Genomic DNA, 25,721 nt, shown 5'->3' with positions numbered 1-25,721 from the left:
ATAGGGGAATACGTTGCGCCACGCCGACCTGTCACGTTTCTCATACCAGAAACAGCTCTCAGAAAGGTATGAACTCTTCTTTCCCTAAACTGTGTGTCAGTTAACAGTCATTTATTTAAATAATATATTAATAATTTAAATTTTTTAATTAAGTTTTCTGATCTCAACTTTTAACGTCCGTGTTTTCACGGTGTTCCTGGTTTTAAGTATGTGGGAGCCCTAAAAAGAGCTGATTCTGTTGTACGTTACAAATGGCCGCCTTATATAATTGCAACTAAGGTGTTTCTCGTTTTTAAGTTGAAGTGGATGATTTGAAAAAGAATACTCGAAAACTTTTCTTAAAAAAACACGCTTGTAAATAAGTTTTAATCTTCGCCGCTATTTTCATCAATAACTGGAATAATGTTAGTTTTATCAAATAAGTGAGTTAAAATTTATAACATAATTAACTCTTTTCAGGGCGCCCATATACTTAAAACGAGGAAGACCTTAGTTACAACTATTCACAGGTACCAGCTATATTTTAATTAGAAGTAATACGTACGTGAAAAGGTAAAGACGGAAATAGTTATAGAAGTCTATGTTCTTTAGAACGTTGAATAGAATGAGATTGCAGTTATACCTGTGATACCTTCTTCGACTATTAAAAGGACAACTAATGGCATCTAACATAGTGCCATTGTTCAAGACATGATATAAATCTGTGATTTAGGGCTCACATATTTAAAACGAGGAACGCCGTGAAAACACGGATGCTAAAAGTTAAAATCAGAAAATTTAATTAAAATATTTAAACTGTTAATATATTATTTAAATAAATGACTGGTAACTAACACACAGTTTAGAGAAAGAAGAGTTCATACTTTTCTGAGAGCTGTTTCTGGTATGAGAAACGTGGCGGGTCGGCTCGACGCAACGTATTCCCCTATAGGTCGGTTAGGTTGAGTGCCTCTAACGTTCAGCCTGGCTTGGCCTTGTGAAAGGGCGTTGCATTGGTTTTATTTTTTTTTAACTATGATGTATCAATCTGACACTCTTGAAACTTTTACAGATAATAACTAAATAGTAAAGGATTATTCTTAATTTTTTCGGTAGGTGTCACTCAAGGGATTGTTTATACAAATCACTTTCAAAAATTTATTTATTAATTTTCAACCCTTAATCAACGGATAAAAATTTTGAAAAAAAAATATGAAATACAGCTAATGAATACCTACTATTTGTACTTTAATGTGTTCAAATATCTTAAATAGTTTCCGAGAAAAAAAGTAGTAAAGTTTTGGGGTTTTACCCTCATATCACCCTTATCAGAGGGGGTAGGGGGTTGAAATTGCACACAATTGTTGTTAAGGCACAAAGCATTATGTGGTATAAATATCAACCGAAATTGTTGCTAGGGCCGATTCACTATGCTTATACGGCTAGACCCTTTACATAATATTTTTGTTCTGAGGTAGTGATCTGTATATCTGTGTATATACAGGGTGTCCCAGAACTGGGGTAGAAACGGAAGAGGGATGATTGGTGAGGTTATTCTAAACAACTTTTTCCTTTGCCAAAATGTTGGTTAAGGCTTCGTTTTCGAGTTATTATCGAAAAACACTGGCCAATCAGAGCGCGCCGTTAGCGCGGGCCGAACCACGCGAGTGTTGGGTATGTTCCGCGCGGTCGTGATCAAGTGCCGAGGCACCACGTCGGTGTAATGGGATTCGTTGTTCATGAGTAATCAATAATTCGATACAATTATTCTTTTCTGTTTTTTATTCATTATCCGATGCAACTTCTATTCAACGAATCCCATCATACCGACGTAGTGCCGAGGCACCTGACACGACCGCGCGGAACATACCCAACACTCTCGTGGTTCGGCCCGCGCTAACGGCGCGCTCTGATTGGCCAGTGTTTTTCGATAATAACTCGAAAACGAAGCCTTAACCAACATTTTGGCAAAGGAAAAAGTTGTTAAGAATGACCTCACCAATCATCCCTCTTCCGTTCCTACCCCAGTTCTGGGACACCCTGTATATATGGAAGCCCAAGTGGCTTCCGGTGGCTTCCAAGAGAAACCAATCAGCGGAGGCTATTTATGCGTCAATTGAGCGAAGAACTTGCGAAGCGAATAATCGAGAATCACAATCAAAATCTACATGTAATGAGGCATTACAACACGAAGATTGCTGTTGAAAGTGTGATCGGACGACCAGTGAATCCTGTGAAAGCTACTCCAGGACCTTCAGTTCAACAAGACCCATCAGCAAGAAAAAAAGTTACTGGTTCTTGCCAAATATGTTATAAGCAGGCAATTAAGAAGAGAAGTAAGATACGAAAGGCCTGCTCTCATTGCGATATGCCTGTCCGCGACGAGCATAAGTTAACGTTTATAAAATGTAAAGAATATAATGTATAAATACTGTTTCACATTAATTTTCACGAATCTTATTATTACTCTACCGATTCTACGTGTACGAATTAAATAAATTGATAAAAAACTAATAAGTCTATCAAAATGGAGTTTCCCTACAAGGTGGGTACTCCGGTACCCGGTTGCGTCCACACAGTAGGTATACTTTAAATTGGATTATTTTTGCGAAAAAAATTTTGGTAATTATTTAGTAATACGGATCACCCTCTGATGACCTTGACCCTGACATATGTTGTCAAGGTCACCCTCCTGAGTAACCTTCAGAAGGTTTTAGGGCACGACTACGATTTCCGTGGTCGTTTTGAGGATATGTTTGTGTTCCTGGGATCATTTTAAGAAAAAACTGTAGATGTCATATGTGTCAAATCGATCTGGTTTAGCTGGTAAAATAGATTTCCAAAATAGGAAGAGATCTTTTTTGTAAAAAATTAAATTTCCAACTATTTATGTTTGTTACGCGGCATAGGATGCCGCTCGCGGATCTATAATAGCAGTCCTATAATTTAACAATCTTACGGGTTTAACTATCGAGAGCAATAAACACACCGTAAGACATCGTCCGTTTTGCCTTCTATGTACCTGGTAAAAATGGTCACAACGGTAAATTCATGAACCGATGAATTTACTACATCAATTTAGAAGCACGGTCAGTCATGTTCAATAGCACATTGTCTAATTGCTAGAAACCTTTCTAAGCTGGTCGGAGTAGTATTTTGTCACGTACCGAATCAATCACCATGAAACGCCAAAAGGTCCAACAGTATACAGACCTTCTACAGTACAAGGCCAGTAAAGTCAGAACATTTATTTGGCATACGCATTGTCTACAAACGCTCACGACGAGCAGTTTACAATCCTTTACGAGGTCTTGCCATTCATATCACTTAAATTCTAACTCCTCTTCCGAGTCTTAAGCGGACCCCCTGCTGTGCATGTGTCTTGTGAGATCTACCAACCCCGACAGGGTTCGAACCGTCTTGCGCTCTGTCCCAGGTACCACCGGTCACAAAGACCTTCAGAGCCCACAGTCGCTCGCATCTGGCACACAGCCTATACCTGAGCCATCAGTCGCTCTTGCCTGGGAGATATCGCCGGTTCTGTGCAAACACGCACCTTAAGACTCCCACGTGCACCGCAGCCGATGGGTTTTCGGCTAGCTTACATGGGAAATGTCCATTGACTACCTCCCTGCGGCTCCTTGCTGACCGTTCGTAAGACCTAGGAGAGGGAGAATACAAAACTTGGAATGAGACACCGAGACTCGAGGGCACTTACTGTCGATCCTCAGATCTGATCACTTCGTCAGCTTTCTTAAAGTCAATTTACACGGTCTTAACGATATACTCCGACGTAGCTTCATAGTTCAGTTTTAACATACCTCTGAGGTATTAGTTCTCCAAACACACACAAACATTTGTACAACATCTTCGAATTAAACATATCTGCTTTTAACGACTTATCTTAAGTCTCAGTGTACATTTATTCTCCTTACAAAGGTAAAAGGTTGTAAGGAAGTACGCACCTTCCGGTGGTGGAATCCGCGTGACACAACGGTATCCTCTATCCGCGAAAGCGTACTGAACAATGTTCTATGACATTTTTTCATCAGCTGCGTAGTTTTCGAGATATATCAAATTTCTCTAAAAATATGTTAATATTGTCGAACAAATGGGCTCCGTCCCTCCTCCTGCACCCCCACCCCATAAAATATAGCATAACTTAACCTATTTTGGTTTTGAAGTACATCGATAATGTAGAAAATAATATTGAAATAATAAAAAACTTTTTTTTCGAATCTCACTTACACCAGTGAGTCCTTTTCACAAACATCCATCATAAATATCAATTTAATCTTCCCGCTATTATAGCCAATCGTGGGAACGCTCGTGTTCGCGGTGACGAATCAAAATTTTAGACGAAATCTAATCGCGGTCGCAATCGACCGCGAGCAGCTCTGATTGGTGCCGGTGTATGTACTTCCGCAATCATTACTCTTGGAGGTCCGTGCTAGAAAACATAGAAGACTCCGAAAAAAGCTAGGATATCGTCGTAAACAAAAGCTCAAAACATTCGAACACTTCATCTGTCAACATCGTCAATTTTTTTTATTAACTCTGTATTTATTTATTGCATTATATAGAAATATAAGTTCCATACATCCTCTGATTCATCCGAAACTGAATAATTTCAATTTTATCACTTCATTAACTGATTTAGTTCATACAAACGAACAAGCTATTTTATTTCTGGAAGAAATCAATCTCATTCCTTCGAGATCGTCAACTCCTTCGCAATGCTATAATATTCCCATGAAAGTTGAGAATTCTCAACAGAATAAGCTAGGATGGATTTGGAGATATTCCACTAATGCGTTAAAAAAAAAGAAAGGTTCGTCAGCTTGTCGGAAAACTATAAATCCGTTGGATGGAATGTTCTTTGATGGAAAGTGCTGTCGTATCGAAATTCGAGAGGTATTTACTATTGGTTTTTTTTTTGTTATCAAATTGCCAGTCTTTAACACCTACCTTCATTTGCAAAATTGGCGTTTCCAACGTGGTAGTCAAATTTTGAGTTGGAATATACGGTCATTGACTATTATAGTTATTGTAGAGAAATTGCTTACGTTATTTCGTCTCACAGTGATATTTGCCTTGGTGGAGAAGGAAAAACTGTGCCAAATTGATGAAACATTGTAACTAAACGCAAATATCATCGTGGACGTATAACTACGCAAATGACAATAATCGTTTTAGGTTTATATTGTAAAGAAGATAAGACTGAACTTTTCTTCGAAGTAAATGGAAAGAGTAAGAAGGATCTGTGGCTATATATTAAGAAATACGTCCATTATAATACTTCTCAAGTTTGTACTGATAGCGGAAAGCAGTATTCCTAAGGGTGCAGAAACATTGTTTGCACCAGAAACTGTGCATTTACAGACCAACCACAGTAAGGGAGAATATGTAAGTTCTTCAGACTCCAGATTAATGATCCTATTACAGTAAAAGCTGGATATATGCAACAAAAGTTTGGCTGGATATATGCAACATCGCTATCCCCTCCACTTGGGGGAATCCCCCTAAGCCGAACCGAGCCGCTCGGCGAGGAAACCGTGTAACATGATCCGACCGTAATATCGGTGTGACTAATATTAATTGAACGATAAAACTTTTTTATTTTTAACTTTTTCTTAATGAAACATTTACTAACGCATTTGTGAGATTTTTCTGATTAAAATGGTACCAAACACGATATGATTTGAGTTATATTTATTTATTAAAATAATAATAAAACTGTACATATGTATAAGGCAGACCGTACACCAATGATACATCAAACACGCAACATGCAACAGGCAACACGTCGCATGTTGTGTACGAACGTAGAATAGGTATCGCGGCACGGTACAAACGATTTGTACGGACGCAGAATCAACACCATGACTGGATATATGCAACGTTTAAATGCCCAGAATCGACACCACGGCTGGATATATGCAACATTAAATGCCCAGAATCGACACCTCGGCTGGATATATGCAACGTTTAAATGCTCAGAATCGACACCTCGGCTGGATATATGCAACGTTTGAAACCCGAGCCGACACCGCAACCGGTTTTCATTTCCAATCCTCCTTTGCTTTTCGCCAACTTTTAACATCAATTTTAGCAAGTAATTATAATTCAAACTATATCGTGTTTGGTACCACTTTAATCACAAAAATCTCACCAATGCGCTAGTACAAGTTTCATTAAAAAAAAGTCAAAAATAAAAAAGTTTTTTGATTCAATTAGTATTAGTCACACCGATACGTTTCGGCTCTTTCCTTTGATCATCGGACCTCTCTCTTTCTGCCACTGTCTGTCCTTTTCTACGTTCACGCTTGACTGGTCGTCGCGTGTAACCCGAGATTCGACACCTCGACTGGATATATGCAACGCCTGGGTCCCAATGTTTGTTGCATATATCCAGCTTTTACTGTATTAGAACTAATAAATGGAGGGACCTCGCGTCTACATACACAGTAAAAGCTGAATATATGCAACAGAGATTGGGAACCAGACGTTGCATTGACATATCCAGCCGAGATGTCGAATCTCGAATTAGATGGAACGATCAGCTAATCGTGAACGTAGAAAGGGACAAATAGTGGAGGAGAGAGAGAGAGAGAGGTCTAATGATCAAAGGAAAGAGCCGAAACGTATCGGTGTGATTAATACTAATTCAATCATAAAACTTTTTTCTTTTTGACTTTTTATTACTGAAACTTTTACTAGCGCATTGGTGAAACTTTTCTGATTAAAATGATACCAAACACAATATAGTTTGAATGGGGCGAGGTTATGGGGCGCTGTGTAAAATACAGGCGGGCCGCAGTCAAAACTTAGCGAAAAGGGACAATCTCAACATTCAGAATGAGAGAAGGACGGCATGACTGTAGTGCGTCTCACTCAGCGTTCGGGCGATGTTGCCTTTTTCGCTTGCCTTCGCAGCACAGTTCGAGTGACGTAATCAAGCTAACGCTTGATTCTGACTACGATTCCAAATCGGCAGCCTTTCTACTTAGACGCCACCTTATAACTACTAGCTGAACTAAATTTGTCACGTAACTTGCTCTGTAGTATCCAGATAATGGCGGAACTCGTCTTTGGGAATGCTTTTACGGGATTCGGTTATTCGTCCTTATATGAGAAGATCTTGAGCTGAATAAGGGCTCATTCGAAAGAGGAAGGTTCAATAAAGGGGGCTCAACAAATCGTTTTAGTCACACAACTCCTATAGTTACCTAAAATGTACTTGGATTCAACGGGCGTATTTTCTCGATTTTTCCTCTAATTTGGACACTCATATTATTAGATATTAACACAATCTCGGTTGAGCCCCCTGCATTGGACTTTCCTCTTTCGAATGAGCCCTCGCTCAGCCATAAGTGTTCTCATATAAGGACAAATAACCGATTCCCGTAAACCCATTAATAGGCCCATTTTTGCCGGTAATGTCACCTCGCTGCATTACCCGTGTCTACCCCCTTAATATATTGTTCCGCAAATGTGAGCCGTTTTTTTTTATTAACTGCGGACACGAAAGGCTTACGCCTTGCAACGCGTCCATGGTAATTTGCTTTCTTCAGTACATTTCGTACAGTTTGGGCCGTAACAGTTTTATTGCTAGTGCTTGCAATTTCATTAGCAATCTTTGGTGCACTTTGCTTTGGATCCTTTTTCACACTTTTAATAACATTACGCTCCTCGCGTACAGTAAGGATCCGTGGACGACCTTGCCGTTGTTTTGAGGTGAACGATCCCGTTGAAAGATAATTTTCAACAACTCGTTGCACCGTAGAATGTGACCTCCCAACAATGGTCCCGATTTCGCGGAATGTTTTTCCTTCATACCGCAATTTTATAATTACTTTTCGTAACTCAATTGGCAGTTCACAGCCTTTTTTATCCATAGCTTCGATTTTGCTAGTGCGACTTTAAATCCGTCGGACACTAGTATGAAATGTACACGGCTGTTTTAAAACTAACTAAGAATCGAAAATGCATTTTCTTATATACTGTCTGTAGGTAGTACTGCCCAACACATTTACAGTTACTTATAAATGGTTAAATAGAAATTTTTCTCTTCAGAAGGGTAGTTTTTAGGGCTCTGAATCATGGTCTCGTTCTTGGATCGCGGTTTATGATTGGGAAATAGCCAAGGCAATCCTTGAATATTAGCATTAAGACCTGGTCACGAATTATACTGTATGTTATAAAACATCTGGTTGAAAGATTTTGACTAGCAAACGACAATAACCATTTTATAACTACCCTTTAGTACCTCCTAGTTCAGACCGAAAACGGATGGGTTGTAAACCACCCAGCACTGCAAATTATTTAATTATCATCCACAATTTTATTATATAGATTATTATATAGATTATAATTATATAAATTATAACAGAAATAGATTATAACATTGAAAAAATACGAGTTACTTATATTGTACGCAGACTTTTTTGACGTGATTTTTGTCACAATCTGCTACTAAACTGCATAACTTCGGTGTACAATAATTTAACTTGTTGTACTTTAATATAAGCATAAAATAAAGTTTGTACTTCGCATTTCATTATAAACAAACCGCTATTTTTTTATTTTTAAACATTTTTCAGACTCTTTTTGAAATTGCGCGTATTTGTACGCAGACTTTTTTTACCCACTGTATGTGAATATGTTTGGCGTAAACGAGTTCAGCAAAAAGAATTAGACTGCTTCGCCGAAATGATTCGATCAATTCGAATAGTTTATCCGGGAATTGGATGCTGAAATGCCTATCGTAAGTTACATTATGTTACGTTTCAGTTTCAATAGTCAATAAATCTAATCATTTGCCTTCAAGAAGTTATAAACATTTGAGTTATATACAAAGTTCCGGATGAGGTTCGGTAAATAATGCTAAATATAATGGTACAATGATCATAACTAAATGAGACACCCTATAGATACTCAGGTCGGGACCCCCTACTGTGCCATCCCCCGCCGGGGCAATTCGGAACTATATCCTAAATATCTACCATCACCGTATAGGATTCGCTAGATTGTGCATCTTGACATTCGCAGCTGAAACGCGGTACATGTTTACATAAACTTTAATGTTTACTTCCTGGATCGTTGATTTGGTTGTTGGCTCATGTCGAAACTGTGATATCAGTGAACGAAACCAGGTAATTATCATTTCATATTTTTGTTTATAAGTTTTTAATGAAGCATTTAAGAGCCTATGTTTATGACATTTTTGTCTTATTTTTGCTTGTAGAATATGTTGGTAAAGTTTGGCCGGAAAAAATTGGGACACCTTGTATATAGATGTTATAGTTTAGTGTTACGCCCCGGCGGAAAATAAAAATTCGTCCGTCTTGCGTCCCTTATCAAGCCCTTTGGGATTACGAGAATTTTTCAATGTGAGGGGCGTGAGGAGCATGTCTTTTTTTCCGCCAACCTTTTCCATTCCTCCTCGACGTTGTGCACACTCATCAAGCCTTCAGGTTACGAGAGTCACCTCTATGTGAGGATGTACAAGGAAGAGTTTGAGTTTATAGCTATTCTATTTTCAATTTCCTCTATAACTTTCCTATCTTTAACTGCTCTCTCCTGACCTCGTGTATTTGGTCAAGCCTCTACGGGTTCCAAGAATTTCTCATGCGAGGTACACGAGAAAAGGTCGTTTTTATTTTCTTCTTTTCAAAAGTATTCGTAACCCTCCTTGAAACTATCGTCGCGCAACCATAGTAATAGAATACGAGGCGCACAAAAACTCGAGTTCGCTCGAGAGAAACAGAGACGTTAGCGTAAACATCAGCGCTACGCAGTTAGCCAGTGCTTCCCATTCCCGCATTTTCCCTGGTTAACTGCGTAGAAACGGGAAAATCGTAATAACTTCGTTCTGTAGGGTGCTCTTTCTCCCCTTTTTGCACAAGCGTCAGCCGGTTCAACAAGGATCATTTATGTGTATATAAAATGATAGTATGAAAGAATGGATGGATGTTAATGTATTTGAACAATGAAGGCTAAGGAATGAGAACCCTTGCGAAAGCGAACGTCGCGAACGTTCGAACGCCGTTTGAAATCAGAGGTCGTTTAAGGCAATAAACACCATTGTATTAGAAATACCAAGAAATTGCCTGGCGAAGAGGCCCAACGGCGAAATTTGAACTGTAAGACTAAAAACATTTTCTGGGTACCACGGCTCGCCTTGTTTGTTCGTTCCTGCGCTTGAGGACATCTGGAAAGGATATACTACGTCAACGTATCCTAAATAGAAAATGCAGATAGCGAACAAAGGGCGATGGAGGGTTTAACCTTAACGTGGAAAAGAGGCCCTTGCGTTTCCGATGAAGAGGTCATTCTTTCCCGTTACGACGAACGGGGCAGTCGATGGTTTTTTCCGCTGTAGTAATCGCGTAGAATACTGTGAGCGTTAGCCCGTTTTACTGTAACTTGTAAATAAAGACTCTAGCAGCATATTAATTTACAGAACAAAGAAATGAAAAGAAATTTGAGAAATGTTCTCAAACGAATATCGTTACATTAGAATTGTTTAAATTCACTATGAAACGGAAGCGAATGCCGAAAGAAAACCGACGAGAATTGTTTAACGAAATATGTTGACTATCATGGCATTGCAATCATCGTAATCGCACATCACCAAATATTTATTCTATCATAATTTAGGAATTTTCTTTGGAAAATATAGAAATGAACAAATTTTGGCCTTTCATTGAGAAAATCAAACGAATCATCAGTGAACGGGTTGACGTCATTGCATCCTGTACTTTAATCAAATCAATTCATCGCATTCAAATTGGTCAACGATTATCATTTTGTAATTATATTAAAGGGTATAGCCGGATAAGATGGTCAAAAGTGCCCCCAAACCAAATTCGACTTGCAATGGCTCATTCGATAGCTTATAAAAAAAAACCAGTCTGTGCCAAGTTTCAACCCTGTATCTCATCTGGGAGGGTAGTTACCGGTAAAAATGTAATTGCGAGGTTTTTGGCCAATTTCTCCGCTTTAATAACATTCGAAAATTCTGAAAAAAGTCAGAGACATTTCTATTTGTGAGGCACATATTACAGAATTTTTTCAGATTTTTAGATTGAAAACTGAAGCCGTGAAAAATCAAAAATATCAAAAAATTCGGAAAAATGGCGATTTTGTATAGAAGGAGTCGCGGATCTAGATTCATATTTTTTTCATAAGTGTATATAATCGATACTATTATTCTCAATTTTTTTGAGAATTTTTGGTCAGGTGCGCCATAGTTAAAAAAATTAAAAATCGAGTTTTTCGCTGTTTTTTACCTGTCAGAGTTACTTGTACTGCGAATTTTCGTCTGTTCTTTATCAAGTAAGTGTGTTATACAATGTTCAACGTTTTTACGTACAGTGAAATGCAATAAGAATTTAAAAAACTAAATAAACCAGAATTATTGAAAGTACTTTATGTGCGATATATATCAAAAAATCGAAAGGGTTTCCAATGGTATCGGTGGTCCAGCGGTTAAGGCGCCTGACTACTAAACCGCTGCTAGGCTTTTCGTAGGTTCGAGTCCGCTCACGCTGATTTTTTTTTTTCTGTAAAAAGAAACAGCACGCAGCAAACTGAAGCTCCTCCCCTGCAGTGGCTCAGTCCTATTGCCTAACCGTTTCTTTCAAGAAACTAAGAAAAATTGTACAAGCCGTAACACACTGCGATGCGCAGCAATGCAATGCGTGCCTCTTCAAAAGGACACACAACGGTGATACGATACGGGCGTTTGACGCAAGTGGATACCCGGCTTTAGACAACGAAGAATTCAACGGGAATCAACATACCCATTGCGGATTGACTACATGTACATCAGAAATGTTGCCAACTTGTGATACAAACGTTACAATTACAAATGTTACCAGCCGTATCTATAACGTTCCATACATTTTCTTACGACTTATTAATTACCAAGTTCGCCATACCGCAATCAAATCGTTATTGGCAGAGTATCATGTATTCAGGAATTTTCAATTTTGCGCCGCCTCCGAAAAGGTTGAAATGTTTTTAATATACTATTTAACGATTAAATAGGGTTTTATTAATAGCTATATGGTATTGGTATAAATGAAATAGAAATTATATGCTTTTTAGCGTATTTTAAAGTCGGTTGTATTTTTTGTTAAAAATTATTTTGTTTCATACTTTTTAGTGGAACGAGCAGTATTTGTGAAATACCGTAAGGCGCTTTTACGTTTTTTTTTTGGTCAGGTAATAACCATAAACAAAAAAAAATATACTGATTAAATTTAGATGGTCAATAAAATAAATTTTTGCAGGTGGGATCTTCGCAGAAATGTCGCCTATTAAATATGAAAGGTTTCAGCACGATCGGTACATTCCTTGTAGAGTGATACCAAGGGATAGGCTTTTTATTATAACAATAGTTATTAACAATAACAAATTCCATAAATTTTTGCAAGTGGGACCTTCACGGAAATATCTCTTATTAAATAGATGTGAAAGGTTTTATCGCGATCCGTACATTCCTTGCAAAGTAAACGTTGAAAAATATAAATGAAGTATTACGTTTTTTGCGATAAAAGTCGTTAAGAATGAAAAAATGCAAAATATTTTTAGGGGACTAATCAGGGGACATACTCCACAAGATGCAAAAGGCTTTGTTCCGATTGGTCCATCCATCTCGGAGTAATCGGTGAAAAATATAAATCAAGCATTATGTTTTTTGCAAAAAAAACGTTAGCAATGAAAAAATGCAAAATATTTTTTTAAAGACCAATCGGGGACATACTCTATAATATGTAAGAGGTTTCCTTCCGATTGGACCATCCGTCTCGGAATAATCGGCGAACAAACATTTAAAAAAATATATATACATATATACTGATCGAATTGAGTAAACTCCTCCTTTTTCGAATTCGGTTAAAAATCGATCCTATTGTTGTGGTAAATGCCATATCGGTCTTGAAAGTAATAACAGGGGTTTACGCTAGAAACGGCAGACTTAATGAATAAGAAACTTGGTAAGCATTGTCCATCACTGATGCTGCTGAACTTGTAGAAAAGCTACTCCCTCTCCGATTTCGATGATTTTTACATATGTTGTAAAATTCGACAATTTAAGCAACTTTTTTCCTCTAACTAAGCTATATATGTCGAACTTGATTAGTTTGCAAGATATTAGCGAAAAAATATTGTTCTTACTACAGCGTATTTTGCCTGTACGTATGGCGCCCGTGGCCGTGTGTGCGCCGCACAGTGGGCCAGAAATCGATCTTTTTGGACAAAAATCTGCCGACAACTCAGTTTTTCATCGATTCAATTGGAATTTTTTTTTAAATGTTCGTGGAGGACTATATTTTGATGACGTGCTGCGCAAAAATCGGTATCTGTCACAACAAGGAATCCTTATCTACAAAGTTCTATAACTCCGATACTTCATCCGCCCATACTATAAATTTGCATGTCCCAGCTGAGTTATCGACTCTTCTAACCCTAAACCTTAAACCCCAAAACCTTAAAGTGTAAATCTGGCCCTGAGAATGACTAATTGAATGGAATTACATTCGGCACTTATCAAACTTACCATTAATTTATTGATCCAACAGCAGCGTTTTGGCTTCTTGAGAAAGAACTTCCTTGTGCTTGCCATCCTTTATTCTTAAAGAGCTTATAAGTGGATCAGATAATAATAACATAATATGACGCATAATATCTGTATTTGTCTTTTTGCGGCAACATATTCGGGAGTTTTCAGCTCGTGATTTCCTGAAGACTTTATTATTTGCCTCTTGTGGCTCTTTTAAATACAAATCAATTGGCAGTTTAAATGTAGCATATACTTCACTTCCATGTTGCGGTACCTTATGAACTGATGGAGATAGTTAATACCATGGATAAATTTCGATACACAGTTTAGCCGTCTCCTAGCAACAGCGGAGAGGATACGGTCTAAAAAAAGAATAACAAATGATGGAACACGCTTCCAGCAGTTTGCGTGGTACAGATTTACAGATTGGGCTGTTTTCTTGTAATTATTCAGGAGTTCAATAGCACGTTGATAGGAGTTATATATTATCATATATTCATTGGATTGCTGAGTAAAAACACCTTCCTTCACAATTTTTTGAAGGAAAACTGTGGGGAATTCCTATTAATATTCATAATCGGTGAATTGTAAATATATAAGCTGTAAAACAATCATCTGCCCAAATACTTTACGGCTTACGATGTATTTTAAAGTAAAGAACTTGGTCTTGTGCACATCAATATGGAGTAAGAAGCCCAATACAAATAACGATAAGATAGATGTCATAATGAATGATATAAAGGCCAGTAATGATTCCTTCTCCGAAATACAATTAGAGTCCATAAGACATCGATTGAGTAACTGCTTTCTCCCTCAGTACAATAAGTTGTGGAAAAAAATGTCTCGGCAGAAAAATCGTTTTATAAAAAACTGTGCGAACTTTTTAGAAAAAGATTTTGAAGTTGATTTCAATTCCATCTGTGAAGACTCATTCAGAGATAATCGTGAAAACCAGGGGCAAAATGGTTCTGTAAGTAAAGGTCGTCCACGACTATCATATGCTGAAGCATCGACGAAGACCAAAAGAAGACGCATAGGAGAGCTCGCTTCTAGTTGTACGCACGAAGAACTATCAAAAGCGCTGCATCTGAAAGAAAAAAACTCTTTTGTCGATCCTCCGAATATTTATGTGGATGATGATATCGAAAGCCATATGAATAATGTTCTGGCAATGTACGTAGACTTAAGACTAAGTAAAAGAAGATATGAGAAATTAAAAAAACATAGTGCGATCATTAGTCCGGAAAATAAATATCCTCCTTACGATGCACTCATACAAGCAAAACAAAAGTGTTACCCAGAGAATATAGACGCGTCTGATTCATACAACAAAGAATATACTCGCTCTATTGAATCCAGATGAACTGAAAAATTTACGTAATAAGAAGTTGCTTCTTATTGGAAAGTGGGGTATGGATGGCGCTTCCGGTCAGCAGACCACAAGACAGCGATGGACCAACAGCAATAATTATGGCAATAGAACTGAAAAAACAATTGAAATAAGTGATGCAACTGTGTTAATTGTTTTCTTCGTTCCACTATTACTTAAAGACGATGATTCGGTAATTTGGACGAATGAAACGCCAAACTCTCCTCATTTCTGTCGTCCAATAAGATTTGAATTTATTAAAGAGAGTGATTATGTTATTCATAGCGAATACTGTGAGATTACTGAACTTCTGCAGAAGGTTGAGGCGTATGATTTAAAATATGCAGACATGATTTTTGAACTACGTTTCGATATCCGGTGTACAATGATCGATGGTAAAATCTGTCATATACTTACTAAACAGAAATCATCTAACCGTTGTAATATATGCTCAGTCGGGCCCAAGTTAGTTAATGATTTGGAACATGTTAACAGTCTGCCATGTAATGAAGAATATTATAAATATGGGCTCTCGACCTTACACTGCTGGATCCGTTTCATGGAATACCTTCTGCATGTTTCATACAACCTAGATTTCGAAAAAGGATCTGCGAGAACCATAGAGGAAAAACAATTAAAGGCGGCAAGGAAGAAAAAAGTGCAAAAATCTTTGAAAGAGCTACCAATCTCAGTTGATGTTGTCAAACAGGGAGCTGGTACATCAAATACTGGAAACGTGGCCCGAACTTTCTTTAGAAAAGCCGAATCAGTTGCTGCAGTGATTGGATTAAATGCGGTTATTATTACAAAATTGCATAACATTCTTCAAGTAATTACATGTGACAAGAAAGCTGATTCTGTGAAATTCAAAGAATATTGTTCGGAGACGGCTAAATTGTGCATTGAAATTTATCCATGGTATAAACTACCTCCATCAGTTCATAAGGTACTGCAACATGGAAGTGAAGTACTTGCTACATTTGAACTGCCAATTGGTTTTTATTCAGAAGAGCCATAAGAAGCAAATAATAAAGTCTTCAGAAAATCACGAGCTGAAAACTCCCGAATGTGTTGCCGCAAAACGACAAATATAGATATTATGAAGCATATGTTATTATCATCCGATCCACTTATAAGCTCTTTAAGAATAAAGGATGGCAAGCACAAGGAAGTTCTTTCTCAAGAAGCCAAAACGCTGCTGTTGGATCAATAAATTAATGGTAAGTTTGATAAGTGCCGAATGTAATTCCATTCAATTAGTCATTCTCAGGGCCAGATTTACACTTTAAGGTTTTGGGGTTTAAGGTTTAGGGTTAGAAGAGTCGATAACTCAGCTGGGACATGCAAATTTATAGTATGGGCGGATGAAGTATCGGAGTTATAGGACTTTGTAGATAAGGATTCCTTGTTGTGACAGATACCGATTTTTGCGCAGCACGTCATCAAAATATAGTCCTCCACGAACATTTAAAAAAAAATTCCAATTAAATCGATGAAAAACTGAGTTGTCGGCAGATTTTTGTCCAAAAAGATCGGTTTCTGGCCCACTGTGCGCCGGCTCGATTGCCTTCCGTTTCTGTAAGCAGTACCACGTGGTCCGGCTCCTATTCGGGTAAACTAAAAAATCAAATTATAATATTTGACTCGCCTAAGGCCGCTGGAATATTAATGTAACCTAACCTAACTTAACCTAGATGTATATATAACCGAAAAAATAAAATACCGCCAATATTAGTCCATTTCTTTCGTTACTTATATGTCTAGATTAGGTTAGGATCGGCTAAATTAGTATTCCGACCACCTTAGGCGGCCGGCCAGGTAAGTGCGATGTCAAAATTGTTACAATTAGCAGTTAACTTTGGTTTTAAGGGCGTAGACACGGGTAATGCAGCGAAATAACATTACCGACAAAAATGGGCCTATCAAGGGGTTCACGGAAATCGGTTATTTGTCCTTATATGAGAAGATTTGGGGCTGGGTGAGGGCTGATTCGAAAGAGGAATGGGTTCTTATTCAACTCAAAATCTTCTCATATAAGGACGGATAACCGATCCCCGTGATTGCATTCCCGAATTCCGCCATTATCTGAATAATACAAAGCAAGTCACGTGACAAATTTAGTTCAGCTACTAGTTATTGTTGGAATATCCGATTATAAAGTTTTTTCTATAATTTGAAGATGTCAAAGTTGGCAATTTTTTTATTTCTATGTTTTCCTCATTTTCCGTTTCCGAAAGTTTGTCGTCTGAATCTCTTTAGTTCTATAAGCAATGAAATAAATGATATTCAGTTTAATCCGTTTGATTAATTACAAACTGTCACCATCTGCCCTAATTCTCCATCAGTTATATGGTGGCGTCCAAGTAGAAAGGCTACCGATTTGGAATTGTAGCCAAAATCAGGCGTTAGCTTAGTTACGTCACTCGAACTGTCTCTGCGAGGACAAGCAGAACAGGCAACAGCGCTCGAATGCTGAGTGAGACGCACTACAGTCGTGCTGTCCTTCTCTTATTCTGAATGTTGAGATTGTCCCTTTTCGCTAAATTTTGACTGACGGCCGCCTGGATTTTCCACAGTGCCCCATAACAAACCTCGCTCAAAGAACAGGTATAACAAGAGAAGAATATATATACCTCCTCTTTGCAATAATTCTGCAAATGTTTACATAAGTTGTATGTGAGACATTTATTTGTTTAAATTATTTACGTTCACTCAGAATATTGACTAATACTACTCTGTATTTTTTATTAATTTCGAAAAACAATATTACTATAGGTTTCTGGGTAATTATTTAGAAGTTTGCCCTCCTCACCGATTTTCGTGAATTTGAAATATGTTGTCAAGGTCATCATTCTGAACAACTTTTTCCTGTACATGTTACCGCCGCTCGGTCTTATCGTTAGTTTCCGAGATATTTGCAAAAATCTTTAGTTAAACTTATTGTTAGATTACGAGTACATTGCATTTCGGAAAAAATGGAGACTGAATGGTGATTGAAAGAGTGATTGAAGTGGTTTGAGGTTAGGGTTAGAATTAGGGTTAGGGTTTTGTTTTTGATTTTTTCACGTTATAATTACTATTTCTTTCACCTTTTATATATTGTATACCTGTTATTCATTTTGTGTTTCGTCAGAAATCGAAAACATTTCGGCCATTATGTCGAAAAATGCCAGTATACGCTCATTGACATCATGTTGACGTCGGAATAAAAACAGCTATATATCCCACGTAATAGGACGTACGAGTTCCATAACGAGGAATATTAGCTCTCGTATCACGCCATGTTCGCTCTAAACCTAAACCTAATCTAACCCTAACCCGAACCTCAAACCACTTCAATCACTCTTTCGATCACCATTCAGTATCCATTTTTCCCGGAATACAGTATACTGGTGACATAAGTATAACTACAGTTTTTTACGAATATCTCGGAAACTAAGGCTGAGCGGCAGTAACATGTATAGGGAAAAGTTGTTTAGAATGATGACCTTGACAACATATTTCAAGGTCACGAAAATCGGTGAGGAGGGCAAACTTCTAAATAATTACCGGTTTCTGAAAATACAAGGTGCGTCACGCAATTGGGACGAGTTTTTTATCTTATGAAAAATATGAGATATCTCACGAAATATTAGTTTTTTAAATATTGTATTGTTAGACATAGACGCATTAGCGAAATAGAAGAGCAGGAATAGTAGAGAGGGGAGAGAAGGAGATATAGACACGAGCACGGCGGATCGAAGCGATTTTAGTTATATTAATTATGTTATGATTGCCAGCGAGTTACCATTCTATATTTTTGTGTTTTTTGGGAGGAATAAAAGGTCTTGTATTAAAGAACTTGAATTCTGATCTCGGAAGCCGACCCCCTCCGTTTATTAGTTCTAATAGTACCATAATATTTTTTTATGCAGAATGTTTCAAAGAGTTGATAGGAGTAAATAAAAATATGTAATTCTATATAAATAAAAAGTGCATCTGCATTTTTTTAGTGCATCGTTGCATTTACGAAGAAAATGAAGACATAGAAAAATAGACATTATCATACCACTGAACTTTTACATGGACAACTTTTTCCTATCTCGCACCAAATTCAAAATATAACCCGTTCCAATTGCGTAACGCACCCTGTATGCTTTTATCTATTAAAAAACATTTATTTAAAGAAGTACTAACTTTTTCTAAAAAAAATTCTCAGGTTGCATATTCCTTCGATTCTTCAGACTAGGCATATATTTTTCAGCAGAGAGGCGTGCTACGGTGCACTATATAAAATCCACGCGTTTGATCAGTCAGAATTTACCGGAGCGTGACAATTCTATCATTTGGGTTGAAAGAAGGATAACATGATCACTGTACATCTCACTCTAAACACGCGCCAATGTTTCGCTTTCGTTCTTTAGGTGTACAGTCGCGATGCCTCTGGCGATATGAGCATTTGAATATGCGTACGCTTCCAAAATGCATATGGCACGACAGCTGAGAATTAGTTCTTTCAGGTTCGTAACAGAACACGCAAGTGGCTCCACCAAGCCTAACGAAAAATCTGCTGTAATACCGACCTGCCAAATCGGAGAGGTCACGTGCCGTGGTTGGGTTTCACTAAAAGGTGGGCGGCAAATTCAGATGGGTCATATATCATTGCAAAGCCATTGACGAGAGGAACACAATGGTGTGGGTGGGAGGTCTTAAATATGAGACCCTGACCCGCTGGAGATTAAAAATTAAAATGACGTTAAGGGGGTAGACATGGGTAATAGTAGCGCGTTGACATTACCGGCAAAAATGGGCATAAACATGGGTTTACGCGCTTCCGTTATTCGTCCTTGTATGACAACATTTAGGGCTGGGTGAGGGCTTATTCGAAAGAGGAAGGTCCAATGCACACCGCTCAACTCATGTCTCAGTGGGATTATGTTGATGTTTAGTAATATAAGCGTCCAAAGAAGAGGTAAAAAATCGACAAAATGCATTCGCGGAATCGAAGCATTTTTAGGCCACTAAAAGAGTGCTGTGATTAAAATCATGAGTTGAGCGGTCTAGCCACAACCCTTACCTGTATTTTGTTAGCGGAACAATTCTATCATTTAGGTTCAAAGAAGGATAGCATGATCACCGTACATCTCACTCTAAACATGCGTCAATGTTTCGATTTTGTTCTTCAGCCGTATTGTCGCGATGCCTCTGGCGAGATGAGCGTTTGAATGTGTTTGTAAAAATACTTGAGGCGCTGTTGCCTTCCTAGATCGTGTTGCGCGCACGCTAGCTGAGAATTAAACCTTTCAAGTTCGTAACAAAACACGCAAGTGGCTCCACCAGGCCCAACGAAAAAACTGCTGTAATACCGACGTCTCGAATCGGAGAGGTCACGTGCCGTGTCTACCCCCTTAATTTTGTTGTGCGAGAGGTTCTCGTCCAGGTGGACTCGCTCCTGACGCAGGATTATGATAAACAAGGATGCGCGTTTTCCAGCAAGACAATGACCCTAACATACTGCTAAGAAAACTAAAAAATTTTTTCAGGATTTCAAAATCAAATTGCTTGAATAGCCGGCTCAGAGCCCCGATTTGAATCCTATAGAGAATTTTTGCAATTTACTGGACGCAAAAGTTCCATTGGACCAGCGAAATAAAAAGGTTGTTTAAAAAGTTACAGTCTGAATTTGAAAAAATTAGTAAAGATGATATTGAAAATTTAATAAAAAGTATTCCCCGACGTCTAGAGGCAGTAATACAAAGAAAGGGCGGCAATACAAAGATTAATTTCATTATGTATTTCATTTATTACGTATTTTATTAGGTGTCCACTTATTTTTGTCTCCTGATAAATAGCTATCATTTTCGATAAGTACGATGTATTTGCATAAAGATGCAAATATGAAATTCAATTATTCACTAAATAATGTTCAGGTTACCGTGTAAGACCGAAATCTGGTAAATGTCAACATCCTCCAGTAAATGTCAACTTTCATCAAGTCGATTTATGTATAACCGAAATATTTGCAAAATATCATTATTTCTCACTTACACCGGTGAATATCGACAATCAGTATGTACTGATGGCGAATGTCGGTTTTAATTCAAACAAAATAAAAATTTGTATATCATGATTTATTATAAAAAAAAAAAATAATAAGGTAAATATTCGGAAGTGTCACTTCTGCTAAAAAGAAGCTGTAAAATTTTTTATCCTTCCACGAGTAGAACAGTAACATATTTAATTCGTTTTGCTGACTGGGGGGCTGAGCCCCTTTAATATGTTACAAATTTAATATGTTACTGTTCAACCGAATATTTTCTATTTCGTCGAGTTTTCACTACGCACAGTGAACACGTACATGCCATCTTCGATGCTATTCAGCAATTGTATAATGAAGAATTGTCAAAATAGTTTGTATGTCTATTGTATTTTGAAAGAACAGAATATTTCTTTTAGAAACCTTGAAAAAAAGTCTGTACATGTCGACATTTGCAGGCGAAGGTCCGAATGTACAATAATATTAAGAAATATTCGGTCTTTCGCCGACGTATGTATTTGGTATGTGTCGACATTCGCCGGAAAATGTTGACATTCACAAATTTCGGTGCTTCACAGTAACATATTGTCCGTTCACAACAAGTTGGCGAGTCAAGGTCATGCTCTCACTCTATTCCACCTCTCTAGCTACCACACGCACGTTCCTTATTGGCTGAGGCCGGTGACAAAGGTGACAAACTCAAAATCGCGCCCGAGGCCCTGCCAGTCTGATTACAAACCCAAGGCCCCGTCGGCAATAATCACAACACGCGCCCGGGGCCTTGCCGGTCCACTGGTCACAAACCCAAGGCCCTGCCGGTCCACTAGTCACAAATCCAAGGCCCCGCCGGCAACCAAAAAACGTCTCCCTGCGCAAGGGATCCAACGGAACTTGGTTCCTATCTCATCATTCGCGGACGTCTCCTTGCGCGAAAGTCTCCAATGGAGCCGAGTCTTCGTGTCCTTGTGATTGGATGGTTTCTCCGCGCAGGAGACTCCCATGGGAGCTGCTTCCCGAAAAACCGAAATGCGCGATTAACAAATCGCTGGAGAACGTCAAACGTTCGTATACACATCATCCGTATTACACGCGACACACTCACACACACAATATCAAATTCACACAAATCAAAATTCAAGGGTTTTTTACGCCTTCAGGCTTTTTCCCTGTATCTAAACAACTTCAAAGGTTTTTTACGCCTTAGGGCTTTTTCCCTTGCATATCACGAATAAAATCAACATCATACTAATCTCGATTGATTATTTATCAAACCGGCGTCGACAGATCCTAAACATCCTTTCGAAACATTCAATAATTACGATCCTTCCCCGAATCGTCACCCCGGCGTATCGCTCTCGAGTGTTTAGTAAACTCGAGATCTAACATCAAAGGGGGAAAGGGATTTAAAGGAGCTGACATTGAAAGGACGAGCATTCTTGTTCGAACCTTGGACGAAGCAAGATAAAGTCTAATTTCAAAAAAATTCTTACTTATCGAAAAGATTGAAACCGTTTCATGTTGAAGGGTTTCGATCGTATACTTTTCAAACTATTAACAGCGCCAGTTTTGGCATTGCATTGCAAATGTAGCACCAGTAATGGACAATACTTACCAAGTTTCTTATTCTTTGGGTCTGCCGTTCTTAGCGTAGACCCTCGTTATAAGTTTCAGGACAATAGGATCGCCTTTACCACTTGCTAATCGAACCGAGACGTCTCCGCTGAAAATCGGTAAATCTGTAAACGTTATATCTTGAAAACCAACTAAAATCGATTGCATACATTAAAGCTTGATAAATTCGTCTTGAAAAACGGTATCACAAGATCTGAAAAAAAAAAATATATAGTTCCATTTGAAAAACGAAATTTGATCATCTCGCCTCTTAAACTAATAATGCAAAAGATTTTTCACTTCGGCCAAAACATAGGCCCCCTTTTTCCATGCAATTTCCATATCAACAATTTTTTGTATCATTAATAGTTACAGAATAAAAGTTCTGTATCAGTTTAAGTGAGACGCACTATATAAGCCTAACATGAATTAAATATTAATTGTGAAAAACTGCCTATCGTTGTCGAATTATTCACGTACACAACAAAAATGAGTAATTATCGATATCTCGTCAATTTCGCTTATTTTTTAATATTGTAACCATATATGTTACATACATATATAGAGTCGGATCAGTAGGGGCATACCCCTTAAACGACGATGATTCCCACTCACCCAAGATGCGTGCGTATCGATCCCTACCTAGGATCGATCGAAGGAGGTCGATGCGAGATCGATGATCTGACACTCTACGTTCGAACTCTCTAGCGTTAACATGCGAAATACAAGGGTCCGTTGGGCGAGAAACGGTACGCGAAGACAAGTCAAACCGACTTAGTAAAATCGTCAAACTGCCGATCTACTATCTTCGTGTATGTGCCTCAAACCGAGGAGTTGCGTGCACAATCTGAGCCGCAGCACTGCTTTAATGTGACATATATTCGCGAAGAACCTAATTTTCGTCGTAGTAGTCAATTTGAAGAATTTAATTACATCTTAATTCTCAGTTATATCTATTTATATTCACATCAACACCAGTGATATTATCGTTCCTTGAAGCAGTGCCGCGACTCAGGCAAGTGACTCCTGAGTTTGTGGCGCATGTGATTCGTACTTCGCGTTTTGCAAATTCTAGATAGGTCTTTTCAAATATTCCTGTAATAATCCATCGTAAAGGTAAAGGTTACTGTTCGTTAGTGGTCACGTTATCGTGCCCTGCCGAAACCTCTTAGTTGTTCTAACGAATACTGCCAGTATATTCCAAATAAACGATCTCGCCCAACGTAACGAATTGCGCTGTTAGTTGCGTTAAATTGATAATTTCGGTTCTTGTCAGTCAAATTTCAGAGATAGCTAAACATAAACCGCCGACAGTGCACGCCTACCTATCACTGGTGGCAAGTGTGCAGTTGTCGTTCCGGCAAAGGTTTCCTATCCATTGTACCTATATGTGGAAAGCACGGTACTAGACGAACTACTGAGTCTGGAAAAATCCAAGAGACCACTAAAGTGCCTCTGGACATTTCCTGGATATCACGGAACGTTGAGGCTTTGTGCATATCAGCGACGTGGGACTCTATCCCGCAAGGGCAAGACCTCCCGTCGTTTTTGATAATCTCATATATAGGGGAAGGTGGGGCAAGACGGGGTAGCGGGCAAGACGGGGTACCCCTTCTATTTCGTGAATAAAACGTTTTAATTACAATCAAATATACGTATTAAATATGTTATCACCATTGCTGATCGTAACCAACAGCTCAACCAAGTGTGATGTTTCACGTTGAAATTAAATTAAAAATTCAATTTTTTGCGACTTTCTTATTGTTTTCGTATATCCTTTCAGGAGTGGTATTGGCATTAAAATATAACAGAAGTTCTATGCACTTATGTATTTCTGACGCAGAATTTAACAGACTACAGGATAGAAATGTCATTTTATATTTTTGTTAACAATGTTTAAGTGATACGTTGATTTATTTTCGATGAGACGGCAAGGGGCATGAGGGGGTATAGGAAACTGGGGCAAGACGGGGTACATGATTACCAAGCAACTTGGAATCGCGCTCGGTCTATTCTTTTTTATCTATGATTTAAACAAATACCAATCAAATGGAGCCATCAAACAAAGCACTATTATAATTAATTACCATGGTATTAAACAAATAACCTGTGAATAGAGACGCGAGACGCTTCTCATCAAAATTAAAGCAAAAATTTAGTTTTTCGGTATTTTCGCTAATTCGTTAAGAAGTGAAAGTGTACATCTGTGTTTATGAGATAAGATTTAATAGGTTTTAAGGTAAGGATATAATTTTATATTTTTGTAAATAATGTTTAAGCAATATATTGATTTTTGTGATGAAACAATAAGGGATAAGATGCGTCTGTGAAGTTAGCACCTCATTTTCAAAAAACAAAACTTTTAGCATCAGTTCTATTTGCACCCGCAATAGTTCTACAGTTCCTGATAGGTTTCAGAAATAGTTCCGGCGAAAAACCTAAAAAAATAACATTTTGAAAATATGAGGTGCCAACTTCGCGTGGCACCGCATCATGAGAAAAATGTTACTTAAATCATCGTATTTTATAGTTTTCAAATAGTTCTACAGTTCCTGATAGGTTTTAGCAATAGTTCCGACAGCGAAATATTAAAAAAACAATGTCTAATCTCGCAACTGGCACCTCAAATTTCCATTAAAATGGCCAGAACTTTTTTGTTTTTGATTTTACGTCTTCGGGCCATAATAACTTCCGATTGTACTCTCCGGGATGCAAATGGAACTCTCATCAGAACTTTGGATTTTTCAAAAAATTCCATTTTTGGACTTGGGAACTAGAAAGTTAAAGTGGCCAGAACTTTTTTCTTTTTGATTTTACATCTTCGGGCCATAATAACTTCCGATTAGAAAACAGCACCAACAAGGAGATTTGAAAAATCTTCAACAATGCCAAAGTTACCCCTTAAGGGTTTTTTCATTCAAAATTTCCTTTTTTTCCTATATCGGCCGAATGTGTTTCGATATGCATATGCATTCAGGAAATACTCTAGTCGAACGCAGAAACGGTCTTCGATGTCTTTAAGATAGTCTATCTTTTGGAGACAACTCAAATTAATATAACAAATTCCTTCCTTGAAATCAACGTGGTCCCACGCTCTGAAAAATACGGATCACCTATAAAAACAAAAAAGTTCTGGCCACTTTAACTTTCTAGTTCCCAAGTCCAAAAATGAAATT

At 38.0% G+C, this 25,721-nt stretch overlaps 1 protein-coding gene across 4 annotated transcripts in view; it reads right to left on the bottom strand.

Annotated features, from left to right (window-relative positions):
* LOC117609905 (protein RUFY3) overlaps positions 1-25,721 on the bottom strand; it is a 161,298-nt gene that overhangs the window by 6,484 nt on the left and 129,093 nt on the right. Inside the window, exon 12 of one of the 4 annotated variants that reach the window (XR_013062762.1) lies at positions 22,547-22,654. The exons of 2 other annotated variants lie outside the window; for them this stretch is intronic. Coding sequence is in view for 1 of the 2 variants with exons in the window: in XM_076690207.1 (XP_076546322.1) it covers positions 22,751-22,759 (9 nt within the window). In the remaining variant the exon portion in view is untranslated. Of the gene's footprint in view, positions 1-22,546; positions 22,655-22,708; positions 22,760-25,721 lie in introns of those variants that run through there. One more of the 4 variants, XM_076690207.1, reaches the window with a different exon arrangement.

Source organism: Osmia lignaria, chromosome 9 (assembly GCF_051020975.1).
Source record: "Osmia lignaria lignaria isolate PbOS001 chromosome 9, iyOsmLign1, whole genome shotgun sequence".
In the NCBI taxonomy this organism is placed as follows: Eukaryota; Metazoa; Arthropoda; class Insecta; order Hymenoptera; family Megachilidae; genus Osmia; species Osmia lignaria.
Note: the sequence above shows the minus strand (reverse complement) of the source record. Positions and strands in the feature narration are given on the sequence as shown.